Source organism: Lutjanus erythropterus, chromosome 4 (genome assembly GCF_056507025.1).
Source record: "Lutjanus erythropterus isolate fLutEry1 chromosome 4, fLutEry1.hap2, whole genome shotgun sequence".
In the NCBI taxonomy this organism is placed as follows: Eukaryota; Metazoa; Chordata; class Actinopteri; order Lutjaniformes; family Lutjanidae; genus Lutjanus; species Lutjanus erythropterus.
Genome location: NC_139320.1, coordinates 34,743,320 through 34,769,477, shown reverse-complemented (window position 1 = coordinate 34,769,477; position 26,158 = coordinate 34,743,320). Strand labels below are relative to the sequence as shown.

Sequence of the window (26,158 nt, the reverse complement as noted above, 5' to 3'; positions counted from 1 at the left end):
TACACATTCTGAATTTGATACCTGTAACACATTTCAAAAAAGCAACAAAAAAGTGAGAAAGTTGTGAAGCATTTAGACAAACAGGTTAATTAAAAACAGTTGATGGTATCATGATATTAAAGGGTGTTAAAGGGGAATTCTCCAAAGGCTCAGACATTCACAAACAAGGCTGGAGTGAAGTTCACTAATTTCGGAAAAACTGTCTGTCAACAGTCCAACAGTAGTGCCCATGGCATCATGGGTAACTATACTCATATACTGTACATATGGAGCAACATGCTGCCATCCAGATGACGTTTTTTTTTCAGGGACGTCCCTGCTTATTTCAGCAAGACAGTGTCAAGACACATTCTGCACGTGTTACAACAGCGTGGCTTCATACTAAAAGAGTTCAGGTACTAGACTGACCTGCCTGCAGTCCAGATCCGTCTCCTGTTGAAAATGTGAGGTGCATTATGATGCAAAACATACAACAACTGAGACCATGAACTGTTGAGCACCTGAAGTCTTATATCAAGAATGGGAAAGAATTTCATTTTCAAAACTTCAGCTAGTGTCCAACCAGTGTCCTCAGTTCCCAAACACTTGCTGGGTGTGGTTAAAAGAGAAGGTGATGCCTCTGTCTCAGTGTTTTTGGAATGTGTTATAGGCATCAGAGTCAGAATGAGAGTATGTTTACAAAAGTATAAAGCCTTAAATATCTTGTCTTTTTATTGTATTCAATTGACTATAGGTCGAAAAGAATTTGCAAATAATTGCATTCTGTTTTCATTTTACACAGCATTCCAACTTTTTTGGAGCTGAGTTTCATATTCATACTATATGAGCATCTCGAACTGAAAAGACATTTGCACTGTGAAGACTTTCAAAAAGACACTAACTGCTTCACATATTCCTTCTTACTGACACTTTAATTTATGAAAGCAGTATAAATCATTAAGAATATTTAAATCAATATTTCTTAAAAATACATTTATCACTTACCAGAGAAAAAGAAAAGAAAGAAAACAAACAAAAAAAGAATCAACCCTTCTCCATTACAATAAATGTTGAGATTAACCAGATTGTCATGCAACAATGATTTCAGCATTAAAAAAAAAGAGGAATCACTGGTAAATTACCTTGCTTTGATAGAGGATGAGCGTTCTCTGTTCTCTAGAGCTTAGAGTCATTGCAGTGGTGACAGTGTCGTGTTGTGGAAAAAGAAACAAAGAGGGAAAAGAGTGTGCAAAGCTGAGAAAGGCAAAATTAACAAACAGGCTCACATATTATCTTACATGATGTTGCACTAAGTTAATAAAGGAAGGGTTAGTTAATTGAATTCTTTACATTCAGCATTCATATGCATGACAGGAGAATATAACACACAAACCAACACATACTGCTGAATTAGTAGACAATTAAACAATTATCACTGACACACTACAATTATGGGAAGCCTGCTATTGTATTGTGCTCTCCTTGCAATTCATATCACTTACATTCAACAACTTACTTTCATATTAGTTATTTAGCATATTTTCTTATTCATGCTGTCAGATTCCTGTTAGCATAATTCAGACTGAGTATTTCAGTGAATCTCTGTGGGTTCAGCCCACTCACTCATACAGTCACACATATAGCCCTAATGATTTACCTAAAGCTCAACACTTCACTAAGAAGAGCAAAGGCAACTTGTACACTAGAGGATAAGCGACGTATGTGACTTTGAAGAAGCTGTGTGCTGAGGGAACAGCATATTGTCAGTGCAAACCTGCAAACCATGTTCACTGCTCACTGGGTGATGCAAGTTCCTCAGTACACTGTACCCTTTACAACATCAGAGTAACAACCAGAGGGAAAACCTAAACTAATCCTAAACTATTCTCAACACAGCAGGCCAAAGCTTGTATAAAAATTAGGTTTGTTTATAATTTAATGCTCATACAAAACAGAAAACTAATGCCACGCTGTTTAGGTGCCAACTTGAAAGTCCCAGATGTCAGATTTTCCTTCCAGCTCATAAACGCAACATCTAATGGCAGAAATCCCAAATCCAAATAATCACCAAATTCTAATCAACTGATCCTTGAGCCAATATTTATCTGTGCCCCAAATTCTGTCTAAATTTACTGAGATATTTTGCAAACAGACAACCAGATGGAGCTGAAAACATAACCTCCATCCAACTCTGTTGGCACAGAAAGGCCGATATCTAAACTAATAAACACTACAACTTGTATGGAAATTAAAAGACTGCCAGTTGCTGTCTTCTGAAGTGGAGTTATTTTCATGATAGGAAGCAGCATGCTTTGCTGGTTAATGGTTTTATACCACTTATTACATTTACATGCACAGTAATTTTCTACTGTTGTTCCCAATATTTGACAATATTCTGAATTAGATACGGGTCGCATAAACAGAAAATTATGTTTGGATTTTCTGAAATAAGCTTAGTTACGAATGCAGCATTTTCAGATAAAAACATGTGGGACACGCCTACATTATTCAGGTTTAAGGAGCATCATTTGGACATGTATACAACGCATTCGGAAGATGCACCTCAAATGGGGTTTTTAGGCGGCGACGCAGAACTGATGTAGCAGTGCGGTATGTAGATCACTTTATTTAATGCATGTCATGTATATTCTGCTTTGTAAACCTGTTTGGGGCATCTATTGATGATGTCAGAAAACAGCCCCCCATCTGAATAAATTTTTGTTGTTAGACATAATTTGATCCATCTAAATTAAATGATGATACCATTCAGTTGTCCAGATACTTGGTTTTAGTAAAACGTTATGATGGTTAGTTTGAGAATTTATCAGCAGTCAGGTAAAAGTCATTTGAAAATCTGCAGGGGAGCCACAGAGTAAAAGGAGTAGTGTGTCTATGTAAGTCAATGACCATAAAAAGTCTTGGTGTTAAGGCAAATATTAACAACCTTTTCATATCAATCAGGAAGCTTCTGATTCTAATTAATTAGCCATATAAACATATCAGTAGGAATACTGTGTCTTTCAGAAAAAGGGCAAAAAAATTACAATTTTGTGCACATAAGCATAGTTATTATACACCCTTTCAAACCGCTGACTGTAAAAAATTCTGAATCTAGAAACTGGAATTGTAACTTTATATGTTCCATGCTGGCAGATGGATTTTATGAGTGAATTTTAACCACACCGCTGCAGGTACTGAGGGAGGATCAGTGTTTTCACCTGGCTCTCCACCAGCATGGCCATGTCCATGAACATGTCGTGGAGCTCTCTGATGCTGTTTTCCAGCTTGATGATTTCATTGTGCCGTGTCTCGATCTCATTCATAGCCTGCTCGGTGATGTTGTCCATGATGATCTGAAGTGGTATGACAGAGGAAGAGAGTTACAGAGGAGCAGAATTACATTTTCTCTCTCCGTGTTCACGTTGCGTTTATTGCATCACTCACCCCCGAGGTGAAGATGGCCGGGTTGTCACTCTCCAACATGCTCTCCAGCTCCTCATTTGTTGTGTTTCTTCCAGCTGGAGGGGCAAACACACGCATTCATAAATATCTATAACAGAAATAATGCGTGTAGGCATTAAAGAGATTTAGTGTGTGACTGTTACATTAAATTTAAACCCAGGAATCAATAAGTGTAGGTACCATGCTATTGGATTAAAAGGTTCTCCAAACTACAGTGGATGAAGAGCACTCAGCTCCTCCTCCACTCCTCCTCCATGTCTGTCTGAGGATTAATTAACACAAGAGCTGTGTGCCTCTTTTCCACGTGCTCATTTTTTCTCTATCCATCTGTCTATACTGCATTTTAAACTTTTTATTCTTCCATCTCTGAACAGCAGTGTATGTGAAGTCATAATTTAGGCTGAGCGTAGATGCTATATTATAAAAACTTCTGCTCTTCATCAAGTTAAGATAGAAAGAGTCTAAATATGATTCTCCCAATTTGGAAAAAAAATTTTTTTAAATCTTATCTTATCTCAAGTGTGGAAATCCTCAATACTCAAACCAACATCACTTAGCAACTTTTCTGTTCGTTACTTAGAAAATGACACTATTTTTTGGTATTGCCAAGCTTAAGAACTTTGTAACCTTCAGTTTTTCTCATTGAAACACACTGAAAAATATGTTGAAAATGACATAAAATGGAGCAAAAACGATGGCCACTTTTAGCAGGAGTGGGGGACTCAAGTTGAGTCAGACTTAAGTCACAAACTTGAGTCACTTGCTTGACTAACATTGACGAAAAACTCAATTTTCACTTGGTATTAATGACTTAAGACTTACACTTGAGACAAATGATGTGATGGGACTTAACTTTCTTGTTAAATATTTGCTTTTTTTTTTTTTGGGATATTGAGAAATTGTGCTTTGTTTTTTTTGCAATGCGTTTTGGCAGGCAACCTAGGCAGACCATTAATATCCACCTCCTCCCAGAAACCAAAACCTCCCTGATACGAGTGCTGCTATCTTGTACCGGTGATGTCATCTGAAGCCACAGTCTGCACAGTGGTGACCAGTGTTGTAGCCACACTTTCGAGTTCCCGCCCACACAGCGAGCTGACTCAGTTGTGAGCAGAGCTCAGCTGTCAATCATGATGTGAAACCGACTTTTTATAGCATCAAATAACTGATTAAAACCACCTATTCAGAAAAATGAACACTTGAGCAAACATCAGTATGATAAGAACCATCTTTGGGAAAAATTTATTTGACGTGCACCTTGATGTTTTGGTATGGCCCATGTCCTATTTTTTAACATAGCAGCAGGGTCTATGATGTGTACTGTAGTCAGCCACCAGTATAACCACCCAATATAACTTAGAGCTTGTTGTTTTTGAGACTTTAATGCTGAAATGCTACATACTATGGTTTTAACCCTCTAACACCTTACACATAGAAAAAAACATTTCCTATCCACTGGCCAGGATAATCATGTATAAACATGTACTATGTGATTCTGGAGAAAGATAGATGATTACTGCGCCTCATTCCCTAATTAAAATATATCTTTCTCATGTATTGCTTACTCCACCTTTAACCACACAGAGTAAATGAAAGTTTGTGCCATCACCTACTTATTCGGCACCTAAAGTTAGCCTCAATACTGCATGGCTCCCCAGGACAAACTTTCAAACTCTCTATCCGCTGCATGTCGCTTGTACGACAGCACAACCCACTGCTTCTTCCTGCTGATGTGCTTGATCGTCATCCATCTATATTTTCCCCGACAGAGTTGTCCTACTTCATAAACATTCCCCTACACCTCTTTGCTCCACCTACATTAATAATCTCATGCATGAGCGCCGACTTCGATTGCAGAGCTGCTCCTCTTGGGCTCCATTTCTGCTCCACTGATGCTGTATGTCACAGTCAGCATCGTCTCCAATCTTTCCTTTGCACATTTTAGATCCCCTGTGAGGCTAGATACAGTACGGACAGTAGTACGTACTATGTCTTCAACATCAAGACATCTTTAGTTCCCACAAACTATTACCTGCTGTGCAGTACTTCTCTCAGGCCTTGTGGCTATGTTATATTGATTAATGTGATCCAGCCACACTGTATAAATAGTCAACAAGAACAAAACACTAATTTGTAAGTTACAGCATTACAAGAAGCAGAAATTTAATATGAAAAAGCAAATATTATAAAATCTCAGTAATGCAAAAACTGTATACATTTATAAACTTGTTCTTGTTATTTTAACCTGTGACAGAAATATTACCTGCATGTGTTGGAAGACAGTGGTTACCAACCTTTTTGGCTTGTGACCCCTTAAAATGAAGTGTCTACGTATGAACCCACATTACAGATTATGGCCTTAAAGGGAAGATTGGGCTCTTTTTAAAATTATTATTATTATTTTTTTGTGCTTTTGCCTCTTTTTTTGAGAGGAACAGCTGAAGACATGACAGGAAAGGGGGTAGAGAGAGAGGGGGAATGACATGCAGCAAATGAATCACAGGCGGGAATCGAACCAGCGACCGCTGCAGAGAACCAACAGCCTCAGCACATGGGGCAAACGCTCTACCAACTGAACTATGGGCGCACCCAGATTGGCACTTTTCATGTGCATGTGCAGTCATTGTTGATGAGAAATGTAGTAATTTGAAGAAATTACTCAATGCGTGCTATACTGTCCGAGAAAGCTGAGTTCCCATGGTGCAAAATCTATGATGTCACAGAGATGTTGTTGGTGTTAAGAAAGAACTGCAGGTAATTTGGGCTCGGGTACCTCCACCTCAGGGTAGCCAGGGGCATCTACCACTCTGTTCTGACCAACAAAGAAGTAGTTGCTATGGTGGTGATGCACAGCAATGAGGCTGTGGGCGTCAGAGGGTCAACTTGTTTTGGTAGAATGTTTTCATGTGGGGAGGCGGGCCCTGGTATTAAAGGACAAATATGCAGCCATTGTGCATGCAAAAATGAGTACAGCAGTAATCCTGTTTAATATACAATCTATGGTTGAAACAAGCTGTTTCCCTGCACTTCTTCCTCCCCAGATACAGCAGAGACAAGCAGACTGCAGGAGCTGGCAGGATGTGCGTAACCTCGTAAACTGACAGTAATTAGCAACGAGTCCAACACTGTAAATTGATCAGCTGTTTGTAATTGTCAATTGTCTGTCAATGTAAAGCTAAACCCATTATCCTGATAACAAAAGCCAACTGTTCTGAAATAACACACTCTGGACAATGAGTTAAGTGGCTGCCTGTCTCACTACCTGCAAAACTCCATTAACTTTTTGCTCGATTAAACAAGTGATAAACATCTACGCCTTCTACAAGATTGTGAGTGATTTTTTATGACTCATAACAGACACTAACGCATTTGTAAAAAATGGCACATTAATTTGAACTTTCATTCATGTGAAACAGACCTGCAAAAATAATAAAATAAAATATAAAATAATAAATAATAATAACAAAAAATACCTGTAAAATGTAACAGCTGCCATCTTGTTTACGTTTTTACTGTTAGCGTCCAGGTTAGCGTTAGGGTAACTCGCTCAGATTGAGATTGTTGCTGTTTTTTGTAGGATTTTGAATTCTGTAACACACGGACAGCCGACAGGCAGGAGAATGCCACCTGAAACAGGAGGCCGATGCTAGACTTGTATGGTCAGTCTAGATGAGTCAGACTAACTAAAACAGTGAACGGTGAACTGAATGAATCAGTGTGCAGTTAATGAACATGAGCGTTGTTCACTCCTGAGAGAGATAGCAGCGCTCGCATCATCAGCAGATTAAAACAAAGTGTGATCGCAGCAGATAGAGAGAGAGAGAGAGAGAGCATGAGAATATAGACAGAAGTGTCGACGCGATAGAAAAACTTTCTTTGATCACGAAGCCTGAAAAACTGCACTGCAGGCTGGAGTCTGTTAACAGTGAGAAACAGACAGATCTGCGCTACACACTCATCTCCAAACGTCTGCAGCTGTAGAAGCCCATTTCTGCCAAAATTATGAAAAAAGAAGATCCTGTAAGTCATTATTGTAATAAACCATGTCAAAATAATGAGTTAGAATCTAAAATAATGAGTCAGTATTTCAAAATAATGAGAAACTTCTCAAAATTACTAAATACTATTATTTTAACATATTAAAACATCTCTTTCATCAATGGTTCTTTGTACCATAATACATGTGGGTACTTGGCAGAACCCCCTGGGTAAGTTCAAGATAAAACCCTTGGAATATAAAAAGGTTTTCAGTAGAACCTCCTATGTGGGTTCTTGTTAGCTCCCTTGGAAGGTAGAAAGATTCTGCACAGAATCCCTTGTGAGGGTTCTGGGTGGAACCAGTGCTCATAGAAAGGTTCTGCTTTAGTACCTCTCATAGGGAGTTCTGAGTGAAACCAGATGGTTCCTTTATGTTAGGTTCTAGGTAGAACTCTCCGAGGGTACTTTCCCACCAAACCGGCTCAGGTTTTTGACCTCTTCTGTTCAATATTCTTGAAATGTTGGTGCTATCTAGAGAAACAGTCCATATTTCCATCAGTTTTGAGCGGAACCATTGTAATCAAGGATGCCATCAACAGTACGATAACAATAAAAACAAACAAACCAGCTGGTTTATTTTAATCTCTGTCAATTTAACTTTAAGCTAGCACTTTCTAAGTGTGAATTTGTACAACACTGTTTTGGGAAATTTTGCTTTGGCTATTTGCAGATTACAAAGAACTGGGGGCAAACAGCTAACCGGGTAAGATAAGCTAATTGCTGCTGGCGGCTGCTTCACAAAAAACAGACATATCAATTTTCTTACCAAACTCCTGGCAAAAAAAAAGAGTGAGAAACAGAATTAAAATGAAGTCTGTTTTCCTAAAATGTCAAAGGATTAAGACACACCAGACCTGCGCGAAGGTTTAGCATGTCTGAATGTACCTACACAGCTAGCTTTGTCAGATATCGTTCTGCTTTTTCTCTCACAGACCTTGGCCTTATCAGTGTGTGTGTGTTGTGTTTATATGTGCAATGGTGTTGGGGGGGGGGGGGGGGGCGCTCAGTGGGAGCACAGGTAGATTGATGGTGAGTGATGATGGTCGGGAGTCAGAGCCAATGATTGCCTTCCTGAACAGAATACTGATGAAGCTGCTGTCCAACATTTACCCGCAGGTGCATGAACATGCTCCCACAAGTGTTTCAGAGTGCACCTTTGTTCATTTTGCTTCTCATACACTGGACGTAATCGTGTCTAATCCAAACTTCATATCCATATCAAACCAATGAATTTCATTTAGTTGTGGTCAAGTGGTCCTGCTGGTTCATTACCGAATCTACTCATGTTCGGCAATGACATTTTGCAGTTTGACAAATGAGACAAAGAGACAAAGTGATCAATTCCCTATTCTGCAGGCCTCTCTGATAATGAATAATCCCTCTATCATTAAGGCTAAAAGAGGGTCAGAGTTGGAGTTGAAGGACAGAGAGGAGCGACAATGAGTCATGGATAATTGTGAAGAAAAAAAATTGAGGCATTCTGGTGCTACCCTACCCTATTTATCTCACTTCCTACACATACACACACACACGCTCACACACACACACACACGCACACACTCCTCATTGGATTTTTTTTTAAGCCCTGACAGGCTCTGAGGGAGGCTCTTATTTGTTACCATGGAGACCCAAACCCTGAGAAGCCTAATATGAAGCAAAGAAGTCTCACTTCACCCGTAGCATTTACGGTCTATTAAATCATTCATACTATGTTGCCACCAGTAACAGTATTACTTCATTTCCATTGTTATGTAACACAAATGAAGTGAGACCCCCGAGGAACAGACTGAAAAGGCGAACCACACGCACGCGAAGCGCAAGAGGCGAGTGATTGTTATGCTTCTGTTCGCTGCAATTTCACCTGCAAAGGAATGAGAAAAGCTCATCTGCACACATGCTGTATAGGTCAATCTGTTTGTTGTACAGGCAGAATGTGTTGGTGTACATCTCTGTCTTTTTCCCTGCCATTGTGAGTGAGGGGAGTGTCCACTGGGAAATAAAACATAACAATCAAATGTCAAAGAGGCCCTGCGATGCCTGTGACCAGCACCCCCCTCCATCCTGCTGGGCCTGCCTGTCTGCTCAGGGAAGCAAATGGATGTGTGATATTCTGCAATCTCGATCAATGACAAACTAAAATGCTGGAAAAGCTGAGAGTGGTGTTTCAGTCGTAATCGTCAATGCAAAAATATTCCAACAGATGTATTCTTGTAGTTAAGCTCCAATAAATCACTTTTAAAGGAATAGTTTGGATTATTTGAAGTGGGGTTATAAGAGGTACTTATCAACAGGTTATTAAGTACGGTCATGGTTGGGAGGATTATTTTAAAAATGTATTCTGATACATTTACTAATTGCTTGTTAAAAATGTAATCAGTAACCTATGCCAAGTATCACCATATTAAAGTAATGGAACTTGATTACTTTCCATTACGTTTAGATTATCTCAGTACCAAATACAGAGAAACTGTTTAGCCTAATATAATTTTTTATGTTAGTTGGTTCTGTGTATTAATTTAGTTTGTCCAGATATTTCTTCTTTTGTTTGGCATTTAGTGTAATAGCAGTAATAATGCACATTTAAATGTACTTTGTTAAGTAGCTATTTACACTTCAAACTCAAACTTCAAGTGTGTTTTTCCCCAAACATCATCCTGGTTACCAGCATTACCATCTTTAGTCCCAAAATATTTTTCAGTTGTTGTAGTAGTAGTAGGAAGTAGGAAGAACTGTCACTGTACATTGATGTTCCGCTTTTCTGATTTTCTGATTTAAAGACAAAATAAGTTTGAGATTTTCACCCAGTGAAGCATGTCATTGTATGACTTTGATGTAATGAAAGGTTTGCTTGGATTCACCAAAGTCACACAAACAAATTAACGGATCGAGGCAGTGGTAGACCAGCAACTCCCATGTTCTGCAAGTTAAAATGACTCATTTTGCCAGTGGAGGTTGAGCAAGACAGAGCAGTATTTTGCTTACATAGCAGAGGTTTCCCTTTGGAAGAGGCTGTCTGATGAAAAGATTAAGTGGTGAAAATATTCTAAATATAGCATAAACTTAAATTAATATAGATTTTTTAGGGTGATGATTTTTTTTAAAGCTATAATACGTAATATTTCTGCATTAAAATGTCTAAAAACTCTAGACACATGATATATTTTGTTGAGTTGTATACATTATTCAAAATGTTTCCAACAATGTTCAAACACAGAGAAGTATATAATTTATTCAAGGTAACTTGTTTCCTGCTAGCCATTGTTAGCTAGTCTCTAGTTGTTATAGTTACCAGGGATACAAGGTATAGATCAGAGAGTGAGAAAGGAAGTCGGCAAATGTGACTAAATATAATGCTAATAACATTTTAATAGCTCAACCATAGCATGAACTCGGAGGTATCTCATACAACCCCACATCAAATAATCTATGCCTTTAATAGTTTGACGTTTTGGGAATTATTTGCTTTCTTGATGAGAGTTTTATCTGAAGATTAAAATAACCCTTAGATATGACTTAAAAATGAAGCTGAAGCCAGCAGCCGGTTAGCTTAGCACAAAGACTGAAAGAAAGGGTGAAATAGCTAGCACTGTTCTGCCTACAGGTAAAAGAAATCAGCCTAGTGTACTAGGACCTCTAAAGCTCACAAATTAAAATGTTGTCTCTTGTTTTTTTAACCTTAGTATGAAAACATCATGTGGTTTTAAGGGGGGGTATGCACTGGACTATGTCTTAGCTGGGAGCGGTAATTTCTTGAAGTGTCTGCTGGTTGCCCATAAAACCACAACATGACATTTGCACACTTTGGTATTTGTACAGATCAAACAAACAAGATTAATTAGTAAGCTTTAGACGTGCTGGTGGGCTGAATCTGTTACCTTTAGACAGAGCAAGACTAGATGTTTCCCTCTGTTTACAGTCTCATGGTTCCAGACTCATAATTACTGTACACTCTCAGAAATAAGGATTTCAAAAGGCTTCTTTCTGAGGTTCAACCCAGAGCCAGTTGCTTCTGAAGAACCCGTTTTAAAGAAAGGATTGGTCAAAGGTTCTTTGTAAGACTAATGGTTGCATTAAGAACTCTTGTCATCCAAAGAACCCTTTTTGGAATAAAGAGTTTTTCAAGGTGTAGTGAAATCCTTAAAGAACTCTGTTGTCAAGGGTTCTTTGCACCACAGTATAAAAGGTTTTATATATAGTTGTAGATAAAAGCCTTGGAATAAAAGTTTTTCAGAAGAAACCCCTGGGTGGGTTCCTGCTAGCGCCCTTAGAATGTGGAAAGATTCTGCATAGGACCACCAGAGAGAGTTCTGGATGGACCCCTTGCCAATAGAAGGGTTCTACTTTAGAACCTCTCATAGGGGGTTCTGGGTGAAACTTTCCACAGATGGTCCCTTTATGCTAGGTTCTAGGTAGAGCTCCACTCAATTAATTCAGGTTTTTGACACAGATCTGTTCAATATTCTCGGAACTTTTGTGAAATCTAGAGGAACCAGTCCATATTTCCACCAGTCTTGAGTGGAACCACTGTAATCAAGGACGTCATCAACAGAAGGTGTTGTACATCAGCCAGTAGACTTTGGTTTTCCTTGAGAACCAAAGTGGACATGTCAGTTGTTTTTGGTTACAGCTGGGAACCAACTTTTTCAGGTTCTGCACCAGTTTGTTTGGTGGAAATGCTCAGAATGGTTCAAAATTAGGTGCTTGAACTGGAACGGGGCCTGTTGATGGAACAGCCCTCTGTGTTGGGGTTCCAGGTGAAACCTTCATGATTTATGTTAGCACCTTTACTCCTAAGAGTGCACAAACATGAGAGTGCCATCAATCTTCTCATCTCATTCTTGGAAAAAAAAAGCAAAATATGTGCTTTTCCCAAAATGTTGATTCCCTTTAACCTAACTGCCACTGTGTGCTGGATATCAGAAAGCTCAATTTCTAACTTTTTTCCTTTTCTACAGCTTTGCAGCTCATTTTGGAAACATTTATTCAAAAAAACACAAAGTTTATGAGTGAGATGAGGTAGAGATCAAAGTTATCCAGATTAATAATACAGTATTATATCGTGTAGAAACAGACAGCTTGCCTTGATGTGTCAGAGGTGTGACTTAATTATCAGCAGTATCCTGAAAAGATGCAAATATATGTGGATTTGTGTTTGCTGTGGTGGCTTTTCTATGCAATTAGGGGCAAAAATGCTGTTGTCTTGACAATTACATGTTTACAGTGTGTCAGTGTTGCTTTCCTGTTTCTTTTATCTCTGCATCCACAGGCGAACAGTGAAGGAGAGAAGCAGCAGCGGAAACATCGATCCTCAGTCTGACAGACCAGACTAGGTTCCCCTTCGTGTGTGACACACTCTTATTGATTCACACGCAAACAAGTCAAAGGGGTTGGCACAACAGAAACACAGCTCTCTTACCGTATTATCACCTTAAAAGAACCTTCTGAGACCCATCCACGTATGAGGGTATTACATTTTAGACTTGCTACACCTTATAGTTCATTCTGCTTAACTTAGACATGTTGTCCTCATTAGCAGACACTCTTTTGTGCCATCTAGAGACTGAGAAAAAAGTGAAAATGCACAAAACCTCATCAAATCTTATGGTTGAATCTTGGTATTTATGCTTAATAACATTTGATATGTCATTAACATTTGAGAACTTTGAGCAAAACAAGTTAGGATGCTGCTAATTAGGAAGAATTCATTTGAGGGCATTGGGGCTTTCTACAGTTAATTGTAATGCAAAGAGAAGGTGTAAAAAAAAAAAAGAAAAAGAAAAACGATTTGGAAAGAAACCAGCAGTTTACAAGAAAATAAATAGGTCTTGCATATGGTACAAATAAGTCTACACTGATGTTAGACTAGTCTGACTCACCAGGTTCACACTGTAGCATCCACTATCTATGTCTTCAAAGTCCCCAACGAACAAGAACAAACTCTGAGCTGCAACTTAGATGCTGAAAGTGGCAAATTAGTGCCTGGGACACTAATGGTATGAATGTAAACAAGCTAACAACTGTTACCTTTCCTTTTTCAGTGATGTAGTCATTTCAATACCAGAGCTTGCTTCCTGAAAAGCAAATGTTCCACCAAAACATGTTCCCCCTCGACATTATTTTGCAGCAGCACCGTCGCTGCATCCTGGGCTTAATGCCACCCAAGACATTTGTGATTGGTTTAAAGAACTGCAAACAAGGCAGATTGCTGAATACAATAATACGAGTAATAACAGGTTTGAAGTACAGAGCAAGGACGCTACATAACAGACAATCACAAGACTTTGAGATGTGTAGCATTGTTTGCAATTTATTGTATTTACAATATTTAACTGTTTTAGGTTTTTTTTGCTCCTGCCCCTCAGACAGCCTGATGCCACCACTGCCTGTCTGTGGCTTCCCATTTTTCTAAGTATAAAAAACCCTTGTCCCCTTATCTGAATATTTCCTTTCAAATGCTACTTCCTTTTCAAAGTCAATTCTTCTAGTTTCAAATAGCTAGGAGAAATGAATAATGCATACAAAATGAAAGCCCGGGATTTATTGCATCAAAATAGAATCCAAATGTAATCTAAAGGGGAAAACTTTACTGGAGACTTTCAATTTTGTTTCCTTCACCCCCCCCCAAAAAAAGTATGTCTTTCTTTGCTTCATGCTCATAATTTTCCTCTGTGCTCTCATTCCATCTCCGTACTCTCCCTGCATGTCTAATCCCTTCCTTGACGACAGGTGATATCAGCTAGGGCCTCCTGTGACTCCACCAGCTGACAAAATCAAATGGATCTGGAGGAGCTCAAGGAAAAAGTGAGTCAGGTGTGTTTTTATTCCACGAGGAGAGTTTGTCCTTCAGTTAACCCCTGAAACTACTGCGTGCTGTCACTGCTGATGTTTTGACTGGACCACATTTAGCGTGTGCTGGGGCGGCGCTCACACGTACAAACCTGCTGCATGTGTCCACTCTACATTGACAGATGGCCAGAGGAAATTACATCTATGCCAAGTGCCCTGCAACATAACTGCCCCTGCTCTCCTCTGCTATTAAATGAGTCATGGTGTTCCTCCCTGCATGCATATGTGTGTGCCTGTGTGTATTCACTCTTAGTAGAAAGGGTTCTTCGTGAGAGGCTGAGGTTCTATCCAGAATCATTTGCTTCTGAATAACCCTTTTTTTTAAGAAAGTTTTTTTTTTTCAAAAGGTTCTTTCTATGAATAAGGCTTCCATTAAGAACGCTTTTCATTCAAATGGTTCTTCAAGGGTCATTGACAGAATTATTTTGTGTACCATAATATAAAATGGTTCTCATTAGAACTGCATGGGTTCTTGATCAAATCCGCAGAATATATAACTTTGTCTGCAGAAGCCACTGAGTGTGTTCTGGATAAAACCCTTGGGATACAAAAAGGTATTCAGATGAAATCCTTGGTATATAAAACAGCTCTTGGTAGAACAATCTGGGTATGTTCTGGATAAAAACCTTGGAATCTGAAAAGGTTCTCGGTAGCACCCCCTGGATGGGGTCCAAGCCCTTGGAATATAAAAGGCTCCCAGTACAACCTGCTGGGTGGGTCCTAGATAAAACCCTTGGAACATATAGCGGTTCTTGATAGAACCCCTTGGGCAGTATTAGGATAAAACTTTAGAAAATAAAATGGTTCTTAGTAGAACACTCTGGGTAGATTCTAGATAGAACCTATGGAATCTGAAAAGATTCTCAGTAGAACACCCTGGATAGGTTCTAAGTGCTTGGAATATAAGAAGGGTTCTCAGGAGAAGCCCCTGAATGAGTCTGTAGAACGTGGAAAGATTCTGAATAAGACCACCCAGAGAGGGTTCTGGATGGAACCATTACACCATAGAAGGGTTCTCTGTAGAACTTCTAATAGGGGGTTCTGGGTGAAACCTTTCACAGATGGTTCTAGGTATAATCCTTTATGCTGGGTTCTACGTAGAACTCACTGAAAGGGTTCCAAGTGGAAAAACATCTACCAGGAACCAAAAAGGGTTCCCCTTTGGAGACAAGTCGGGGAACCCTTTACGGTTCTAGTTAGCACTTTTATTTCTCAGAGTGTAAGCTGACAGTCTCATGGTGGCTGTCGGGGGCAGCTGGCACAGTGCAGCCTGCCACAGGATGCCGTTGCAGAGGCCGTGTCAGTGTCTGGTCCAGGAGCCCCGGGGCCCTGCAGATAATACCTGTCAAATCATATCACGCATTCAGGATGACACGTGTGAGAGGAGCTCAAATCTGAGCAGCAGCGACCTGGCCTCCTGCAGAAATATGGGTGTGGGTGTTAGTGATGATGTATGTGTTTTGGAAAGTGTGAGGGTGACCGTTTTGGTTCACTACACCGGGCAAAATCTAAGTAAAAATATTGACGAGATTAAATAAAATGAATAAAGGACAGTTAGTGCCACAGAAGAAATGACTGGGTGGGGTAATAAAGGTTGGATCCACTCCAGGCTTTATGTTATGCTGTCATTGGTGTACATTGTTTTATATGAATTTGTGTGCAGGGTTTTTACCAGTTGGTTTTACATGTTATGTTTTTATTACAGCCTGGGAACCACACAAATGTGGCACCTCATGTTTCATCTGCTCACGTACATACGTCTGGCCACCCTCACATTCAGACAGGTTTCTACCCATCCTGCATCTCTTTATCTAATAAATTCTGTATCTAATGTGATTTTGCTGTTCTGTTCCTTACACAGGACATCTACTGCATGTCTGTCTAGGAGGAGGACCTCTCCTTTGTGCCTCTCCTTGAGGTTTCTTACATTTAATCAGTATTAAAAGGGTTTTTGGTGTGAGTTTCTTCTAGGGTCTAAAGGACAGCATGTACTGCACACTGTGCAGATTGTAAAGCCCACTGAGGCGAATTGTGATTTGTGATATTTGGATATATATTTGGCTATAAATTTATTAAAGCTTTTGTTGCGTAAGGAAGATGTGTCTGCTGTACTTCTGAGGATTTGGTAAATGTAATTCAATGGCTAAACTATTGATTGTATCAATCAGAGCAATAAAATGTATCTACCGTCTTCCTAAGTCTTGCCCTTTTTGCTCGGTGCTCCAGTAACAGTTAAGCAAGTTCGATACCCTGCAGAACCTTGGTCAACTGTCTCCTTTCCAGTTCATTGTACTTAGATATGTGCCACGCTTACTAAATTGATCAAATTTCCTCCTTTTTTTTTTTAACTGGCTAACATATGACTCACTGTATCTTTGCTTGGAAAAATTTAAACACAGGCTCCAACAAGGTGGCAGGCATCAACAGTAGTTATACAGAAGCAGTTTCATAACCAGTTAAAAACTCCTTGTAGTAGATTAAAGTTAGCTAATGTTAGCTAACTAGCTAGCTCAAGATTGATGTAGATCCCAGGTTTACTTCCTGGATATATGACCCACAGGATATGTGCAGTAAAGTTTCCCTCCCCGCTCCAGCCTGCAAGTTCCCACTTGGCCCATAGACTTTACATCGTTATGATGACACTGATTTTTAAATTGCTTTTCTGCTCTATGAAAGTTTTATAAATATCAAACCTCCACAGATTAAAATTCATAATAGAGAGAGGCATAAAGACCTTGTTTACAGTTTGAGGTGTCCTGTCAACAGTTTTACAGATGTCTTATTTATAATGGTGGAAAAAGTGTTTTATATATGTGTGTTAAATGTGTTCAACATAGACAAGTCTAGCACAGAGCATAACTAAAAACAGGAAGGGAGAAAGTTGACTGAGGTTCCAAAAGGGGCAGGAAGGATCAGTTGTATTCAAAAGCATTTTGTTTGGCACCTGTTGGTAAAGCCTCTTGGAAATCAAATCGAACTGAGTGATTCCAGACTAATTTGCGTTTGCAAAAACTGTGTTCTGTGTTTTACCTGGCTGCAAGACAAAATTACTCTTTGGTACAATAAAGCTGCATAAGTTGGAAGTGAATTATTTTTCAACCACTCAAGTTAAAGTCTCTTTTTCCATCAATAATAAATGTTGCAGAGAGTAAATTACCAACATGAATGCAGAAGAACATAAGAATACACTTACGCTACACTATTTATGTAAATATTCCATGTTTTATAAATCAAATGGAATTTAAAGCAAATGACGATGGGTAACTATTCATCTATTCAGCTGGTACGCAAATGAAAAATAATTTACCAAAAAGACACTCTAAGTGGGGACAATGTGTGTTGCCAGCAGGATATTGTGATGATGATGTTGTCTCCTGCCAGAATTCACAAAGGCTTCAAAAATAAAGACAACAACGGTCTGCTGCAGCAGTCATGAGACACCTTTCACCATGTGAATTTCACTAATTGTAATCATAAGTGTGTAGCAGCAAATCTTTTCGTGACATCCTCACACTTTTGTTAGAGCATGTAGATGTAGTAATGCGCCCGAAAAACTGGCTGATACTGAAACTGTGCAGGTGTAGAACGATTTTGACACTTTACAAGTGATGCAGAATGTGGGTGCAGACTATATTTTTAGCCTAATTAACATGAAACTAACATCTAAGTAATAACAGGAGGAGGAGGATGCTTCGGCTGAGGATAAAAGACACACTGGGAAACATTACATTTTTTTTTCTTATGCTTGCTGTTTGGACAAGAACCTGAAAAAAGAGGGATGAAATGAGCAGTTGCTTTGGACAGAAATGACCAAAGCTGACCAAAAGTTTCACCCAGTTTTTTGTAGATTTATTTATAGTAGGTGCACAGAGACATCATCGTTTGTACTGTATATCTGTTCAACCAACAAAATTATCTGCCACAGCACTGGCCAGGATTATACATCATGTGTTTCCCCCCCAAAGGTGGGATCAGACTACACTACAGGGTATTACAGTGATATGACACACCTGCCGGATCAAAAATAAAAATGGGCTTCAAGAATGACAGCCAGTAATTTTATGCCCAGTAGTGTGACTTAGTTAACACAACCCATGCTGCATTCGGAGGTCCACGACACACACACACACACACACACACACACACACACACACACACACACACACACACACACACACACACACACACAACAATTAGGATGTCAGAATAATTTTCTGCCATTGCTCTATAGTCCATCTACGCCTCCATATAGAGCAGCACTAAAAGTGATCCTGACTTAGAACAAATGAGCTCACTCAATCTGCACAGATGTTCTCATGAATCTCTACACTCTCAGAAATAAAGGCTCCAAGGGGGTTCTCCTTGAAAGGTTGAGGTTCTATCCAGAACTCTTTGTTTCTGAAAAACCCTCTTATGAAGAAAGAGTCGAACGCCCTGAGTGTCTTCTAGTTAAAACTCTTGGAAAATAAAAAAGGTTTGCGAGTGTGTTCTATATAAATTCTTGGAATATTAAAAGGTTTTCTGTAGAACGCCCTGAGTGGCTGGGTTCTTGCTGGTATCCTTAGAAGGTGCATTGGTTCTGGACAGAATCTCCTTATAGGATTCTTGGTGAAACATGAATCTCCCATACAGGGTTCTGGATAAAACCTTTCACCCAGGTTCTAGGTATTACTCTTTATGCTGGGTTCTAGGTAGAACTCTCTGAAAGGGTTCCAAGTGGAAACCATGAGGACATGCAGGTTCTAGTTAGCACCTTTATTTCTAAGAGTGTAATGCAACACAAGTATTTAAAAAAAAAATTGAAAACTGCAGAATAATCAGGCACTTGGTGACTGAGAGGAGAGGCAGATGTGTTACTGTAAATAATGCAGCGTTAACATGTGTGCAGTCAGTATGAAGCGTGGCGGACGGTTTAGTCTCCCAGGTCTACTCACTGATCTCCAGCTGTCTCTGGATACGCCCCTTGCAGCGCTCCCTGTAGTCCGACTGGGTGGTGTTGTATTCTGACATCACCTCGACAAATTTACGGGACAGTGTGGAGTGCTGGAGATACAACGAGGAACAACAAACCATTTCACTTACACCTGCTCACAGTCAGCAGCTTAACCAGTCAGTCAGTTAAATGGAAAACGAACAGGCGCACACATTCATTGACAGTTAGTGTAGCTGTGTGTCCAGCCTATACAGCATAATAATTATAAGTAGTGTGTTCACACTGAGCAAAGTTAATTAAGCACATTCAAATCAGTCCGTAAAAAACAATGATGGAGACTGATGTCCAACAATTCTCTGCACAGAGGGAACAGAGGCTGCAAAATGAAGATAAGACTTTCTTAAATAAAGTATGTGTCACACTAACTGTAAAAAACTGTATACAATGACAATTAGTATAATACATACTGCATACAAGTAGTATGCAGCTGCTGCATTCTCTCCTGAGCTGTACCTGTGTCTTACGTATCCTCAGGTCAGCTGATGACCTGTTCTGGCCTTCTTCTTGCTCAATAGTTTGCTGGATACCTGAAAAGACACACAAAAATATGCATCCAGTTACAGGGTGAGGGTCCCGTTACAAATGAACACCAAGACGAACAAAAATAAAGACTAAAGTGCCATTAGCTACCTCTACAAGTTCATGAAACGGCTGAACCAAGAAGTCAAGAAAGTGCTTAACTTTTGTATGGGTGAGAGGTTTGGTCCAAATTGTGGACTGCCTGTACTGGCAAGTTAAGAGGAGCGAGGAGTCAACAATTGGTATAAAACAGGGCAACAATAAAACAGATTTTTTTTTTTTTTAATTGTAAGTCACCACAAGCACGAGAGGTCCTCGAACATACATTCATGAATGTTCACAGAAAATGTAAGCCTGCTGGGTTCAGTAGCATGCAAGATTAGCTGCGGACAAGCTCCAGCCCTGTACGACCCATCGTATTAAACAGCTTATGGCCGTAATAAGCACTTTGCTTACTGCTCCCTCAGTCACACCTCAGGTATTCATTGTAGAGGGGCTGCCGCTGAGCAGCATAATAACATAAATTAAAGAGACTGTCAGTGTGAGACAATGTGAGGTACTCAGTCAATTACTGAATTATACAGAGATGTAAGAGCCTGCTCATTTACATTTGACCATTTTTCTGCCATTTACACAGTGATGAGATGACTGTACCAGCTCCTGCACATTCAGGGACATTTCATGAGAGGTCTACTGCTGCAGGCGCCTGCTTTTACTGTAAATGCTGTACACCTCTCTGTTTATTCAAACGGTTTGAGCCAACAGGGTAAACAGGTTCACTCACTGTATAACAGAATATCACAGTTAATATGTCATGTTAAGTAAGCAATTTCAAGCTCATGAATATGGTTTGTGACACAGGCAATGTGTCCAGTATTTCTGAAAAATATTTTTTCTTTCCTTCAACTTCAATCAGTAATTATTAACATCAGTTTATTCATCTAACCTGATTGATCCAGCCATTTAGGTGCTTTACTAGTAAGTTTTTTAACATAAAATAAGTTTAAATTACAAATATGTTCTTCTATTAGCCCCTTTGTCCTAATTTGTGCTTTACGAATGTTTCTCTCTCGGAATTTCAATAGTTGCTAAATACATATTTATTTAGATATAATTTAAATCTACAAAGATCATCATCTGAATCATCCTTCTGCTGTTTTTGAAGAAATTCACTGACTAAACACATTAGATTAGTTGTATAAATGAACGCAAAGCAAAAGATAGAGTAAATTATTCAAGTCCTTTGAGGGTCGATCCCAAGGTGCAGTTTGACAAAGATGAGGTCACTTACTGACCAATCAGACACACACAAATGAGCATACAGCGGGCAAACATCCTACAAAGGCATCCTGTGGCAACAACTGATGTGAACTGGAGTGACACAGTTAGAGGCCTGTGATGTTGGCCTGTTCTGCCTGATAGCACTTGTGTCAAGTGTGTATATCAGTGTACATATACATGCACACGGCACTGTGTTTATGTGTGTGTGTGTGTGTGTGAGGCTGTAGGATGAGGGATAGGGGCTATTATCTTCTAACTCTCCGCACTGAAGTTGTGCTCTACTTTCTTGTAAGATACTGTAAACAGATATTTTATCTCTGACCCCTATTCTCTGACACCTGAGTCCTGCAGGGAATATTTTATAGAGTAGAAAATTTGTTATGTGAGCGCAGAGGTTTTCATGCCACAGGATTTCAGAAGTGGCACATGCAGGGCTCTATGAGGTTTGGAAGTAAAATGCCATGTTGAACAAGGTAATCTGACAAGTCACTCCACAACCCGACCACGTAAGTGGTAAGAAACAATTGATTAATCAGAATTTTTCATGCAAAATGGCAGAAGATGCCAATTTTCTGCCTCTCATATATGGAGATGTCCCACTTTACTCCATTTGTTATCATATTAAACTGAATATCTTTGGACTTTGGACAGACAATGACAAGACTTAAAATTTTCTTGGTCTTTGAAAAAGTGGGATGGACATTTCTCATCATTATTATTATTCACTAGTCTTTGTTGTTATTTAATAACCGCTAATAAAACAATTTGTACAGGAGCAAGTAAAAATTGACTCCAGGCAAGAAGATTTCTGACACATTTGCCCAAACTTGCAAAAAGCCTTCATAAATACTAGAAAAAGGGACAAAGAGAAAGGCGAGACAGATGCAAGCAAAATGAAAGCAGAGAATACAAAAAAGTGTAAAAGAGCAGGTAATGATGTGTCATAAAATGCACAAGCAAAGCAGAAAATGTGGGAGGGTGGCAGACAAATCAGAGAATAAGGGATTATAGGCCTCACATACATATAAACATGCTGTAACATTAGTCACTTTGTGTATATAAATGTGAATAAAACTGGTGTTCATCTGAATCACAGCTACTACCTTTGTGGTGAGTGACAGTAATCACTCTGCCCACTGCAGAGCAGAATCTACGAGTGTAAACTGACTTGTCCATTAGTTGCCAAGTCCTGTACCATTCACTGTCTCTTTATGTCTCACTTGTTCCCCTCTCTCCTCTCCAGAGAAAGCCCCCAGCCCGTCACATTATATAAAAGATAAACAGCTGCATGCACTGGTTATGGATATGCTCATAATACTATAATAAGAGACTTTAGGGCTGCACCGAATGATCATTTTCATTCTTGATTAATATGTCATGTACTTCATTAATTAATCATTTCATCTGAAAAATTGCTGGAAAAAAAGAAAAAGAAAAAAGAAATACTTGGTACCAGGCCTGGAACGTCATCATTTTAGGAGGCAGAAAGGTCAAATACCAGGACAGCAAGGCCATTTACACTGACAGACAATTAACAGCTAAAACAGCTGATCAACTTACAGTGCATGACTTGCTGTTGCTTGCAATGCTGCGCTTGTCTTGCATTCCTGCAGTGTTCCTGCAGCCTGCCTAAGCTTTCTCAAGTTTAGGGAGGAGGCAGAAACAACTCTGGACTGTTTGGACTGTTTGGACTGCAGTACTCATTTCTGGATGTGCAATTTCTACCTATCAGGTCTGTTTATCACTATTAATAAGACTCCAATAACCAATATCCAATAACATCACGCTTCATGGTCAAAGAAAGTTTATATCACATTGACACTCCCTCTCTTGCACTTGTCCTGAATGCTTTGAGTCCGCTGCAAGTCTGCATCACACTTAAATGGCTCAGTTTGAAGTGTTTCATACCAGGCTCAAAATCTAACCCACCACTGGTTATGTGTGCAGCGTTTCACTTGATGTTGGCCGATCAGAATCTCAACAAAAGACGAAAACGTCTCAAACTGTTTTAACAGCAAAGTGGCCCCAAAACCAGAAGCAAATACTCAAATTTGAGAGCCTGAAATCTTTAAATATTTAGCATTCTTGCTTGAAAAGACATTTAGGAAATTAATCCACAATGAAAATAATCAATAGTTTGATAAAGTTTCTTTCAATTGACCAATCAATGAATTAAAAACTGAAAAAAACTGAAAGTGTTTCAGACTTATTATACTGTAGCTGAAAAAAAATCTCTTACAGGCAAAACATTTGCTTGTTGAACTTCAAAGACAAAGATTAGCTTGTTTTTCTTGTTTAATATCTTAAGAAATGTATAATACTTTTTGGGGCAATTTATCAATATTTGTTTGGTGCACTAAACGTGTATTTATTTGAGCACACTTAAAGGGTTTGATTGATGACTAATGCAAAAAAATAATGAACAGTTGCTGCTCCAGCAGGAAGAATAAAAAGAACTGAACTCACTCTTTAATTTGGATCGTATTTTGTTGGCCAGCTTCTTGATGTCTGCCATAAGATCCTCCAGCTCAGCCTTAGTTTCTGAAGAGAGGAGAGGAGAGGAGAGGAGAGGAGAGGAGAGGAGAGGAGAGGAGAGACAAACAATTCATCATCTTCAGTCTGCAGCATTGACATATATAAAGATCGACAACACGACATGACAGTTCCCCAAAAGTGAAGCAAAAACATCTCAATCACCCCTGGTGGCTGGTGTTGGCGATAAGAGCAGAAGTTTAGCTGTGAAGTTGTCTAGTGGCAGCAAACTTACAGTTTGACCACAGATAAATTACAGACTGGAGCAGAGTGGGCAACAACCTTGTTTATGAATGAACTGTTGAAAAACTTCAACTTTAGACTTGTAGTCTAAATAAATGCTTCAGTTCACGTCTGTACCCGTTAGACGCAGCTGGGATTTTGAAATGCACGGAGCTGGTGCAGACAGCTGAATAAATTAAAATAAATGTATTTACCACTACACCCCTGACTCCAACCATGAACACTAATGCAAGACTCTAGCTCCTAATATCTGGGATGTTTTGACTTAATGTTCGTACAGTGGGAGGAAGTACAGACACGTTGTCCATCTTTACTTATGTCAGTGGTCCATAGCAGCACATCATGTCCTTCTACATGCTTTATATCACCGTCCTTCTATTCTGTCTACAGTCCTTTGTCTTCTCTAACCACACCCACAGCCTCAGTCATACACACTGTACGGTATATAGGGACATAAAGCTGAAACTCATGTGGGTTGATGGACACGTGTGGGTGCTGACGGGTAAAATTTGCTATTTTGGCGTCCAGAACAAGTGGAATCAGGATGAACTGCAGCACTATCTGGGCTATGACAGGATGAATGTTTTGTTCCAGCAGAAATATGTTATTAGAATGTGGAGCTGGGCAGATTTGAATGATTACTAATCAAATCAGCAAATTCTCCAACGGCAGTTTCCTAAATGGAAACTGTTCCTGTCCAGGGGCCACAAATCCACAACTATACAGTTTGTTGATTATAAAGCAGCCCAAGTAAATGAAGAAACTAGCCTTCTTAGCAGAGGAAAAAAAAGATCACACATTATAAGGAGGAAAAAAAAAAGGATTGACTTGACTCCTGTGCTAATGATTACTAACATGATTTGTGTCAAAAAGTAATCAGTGAGTGACACTTTACTCACGTCTAGTGTGCAATAAAGCACAGACACATTTGAATTAAAAGTTAAGTGTTTATAGTTGTTTAGAATGACCACACTTGCTAAAACACTGCTGTTTTCAAACAGGGTTAACACTGAACACTAAAATCACAATGACTATTCAATAAATCACTTAACAACAAATTAATCTGCAACTATTATGATAACTGGATCAGCATTTTAATAATTTTTCAAGCAAAAATGTTATTATCTTGGGTTTTGGACTATAGGTCCAATAAAACGAGCTGTCCAAAGAGATCACTTTTAATGTCATGTGGCATGTCCCCACTATTTTCTGACATTTATAGACAAAATGATGAATTAGTTACACAGATAAATTAGTTATACTTTTTGACAGTCTCCTTGAATACCTCACGGTGTTGCACTTATTTATTCACAGATGTAGCAGAAGTAAATGTATGAAGAATAGAAAAAGAGAGTTGAGACACAGCCAGCCAATCGCTGCGAGCACATGTGTTTGTAGGATTGCCGTTTTGAGAAAGTTACAGAAACTGAGTGGGTTTCAGATGCTGTTCAACAATCCAGCAAGTTTGAAGCATCCTGGCCCCTTTTATTCAGCTTGAGCCTGATTTATTTAGTATGAGTTTCTCTGCTGTGCTAAAATAAACTTTCTGGAGTGTTAACAGTGTAACCTTATTATGTGAAAAACAAATTAACCGAAAAAAGAAAATAACATTTTTCTACTGTAAATGCTAAGGCATCTGTTTTTCACACTTGTATCCTCCACCTCTGAGCTTGTATAGACACGTTTCTTCTGAAGAACCGACCATCATTCCTTGTAATATTTTTTTCCCCCTTCTGTTGCTCATTACAGCGACAGTCAATCCACAAGTTTCATCATTTTTACACATACTTAAGATTATTACACAAGGGAGAGTGCAGTGAAAACACATTAATCATGTGTTGCAGGTCAGGATAATTAACTGTAAACCACTTACATTAACTGTCTCAATCAATAAAAGATGTTGTTATTATCCTGTAATTTCAAAGAAACTGACTTTATGAGAGATATCCATTTGTGGTGGAATCCATTTTCAAACAGAGAAAATTAATTTAAACCAAATAGTATAGTCTTTGTTTATGAAGATGCACATAAAGGGTTCATTTGTCTAATGAACTTCATTTATAATCACATACAAAACTGGAACAGAAGTAAATACATTATTTTCTTATTTTTCCAATGATCATCCTCACCTCTGCAGCTCCCTGGTTGTTTTCATCACCTCCAAATAGAAATAACAGGTTGTGTGTCCTATGTTAAGCTACAGGCTATTTCACTTAATTACAATAACTGCAAATTTATAGTTTGGAGCAATTATGAGCTACCTAT

At 39.0% G+C, this 26,158-nt stretch overlaps 1 protein-coding gene across 3 annotated transcripts in view; it reads right to left on the bottom strand.

The window, feature by feature from the left end:
* stx1a (syntaxin 1A (brain)) overlaps positions 1-26,158 on the bottom strand; it is a 98,045-nt gene that overhangs the window by 8,309 nt on the left and 63,578 nt on the right. For all 3 annotated transcript variants that reach the window (XM_084717780.1, XM_084717778.1, XM_084717779.1), the window contains exons 4-8: positions 23,585-23,659; positions 19,772-19,845; positions 19,260-19,368; positions 3,424-3,497; positions 3,198-3,332 (exon numbers count right to left, since the gene is read on the bottom strand). In XM_084717780.1, the coding sequence (XP_084573906.1) occupies positions 3,198-3,332; positions 3,424-3,497; positions 19,260-19,368; positions 19,772-19,845; positions 23,585-23,659 (467 nt within the window). The remainder of the gene's footprint in view (positions 1-3,197; positions 3,333-3,423; positions 3,498-19,259; positions 19,369-19,771; positions 19,846-23,584; positions 23,660-26,158) is intronic.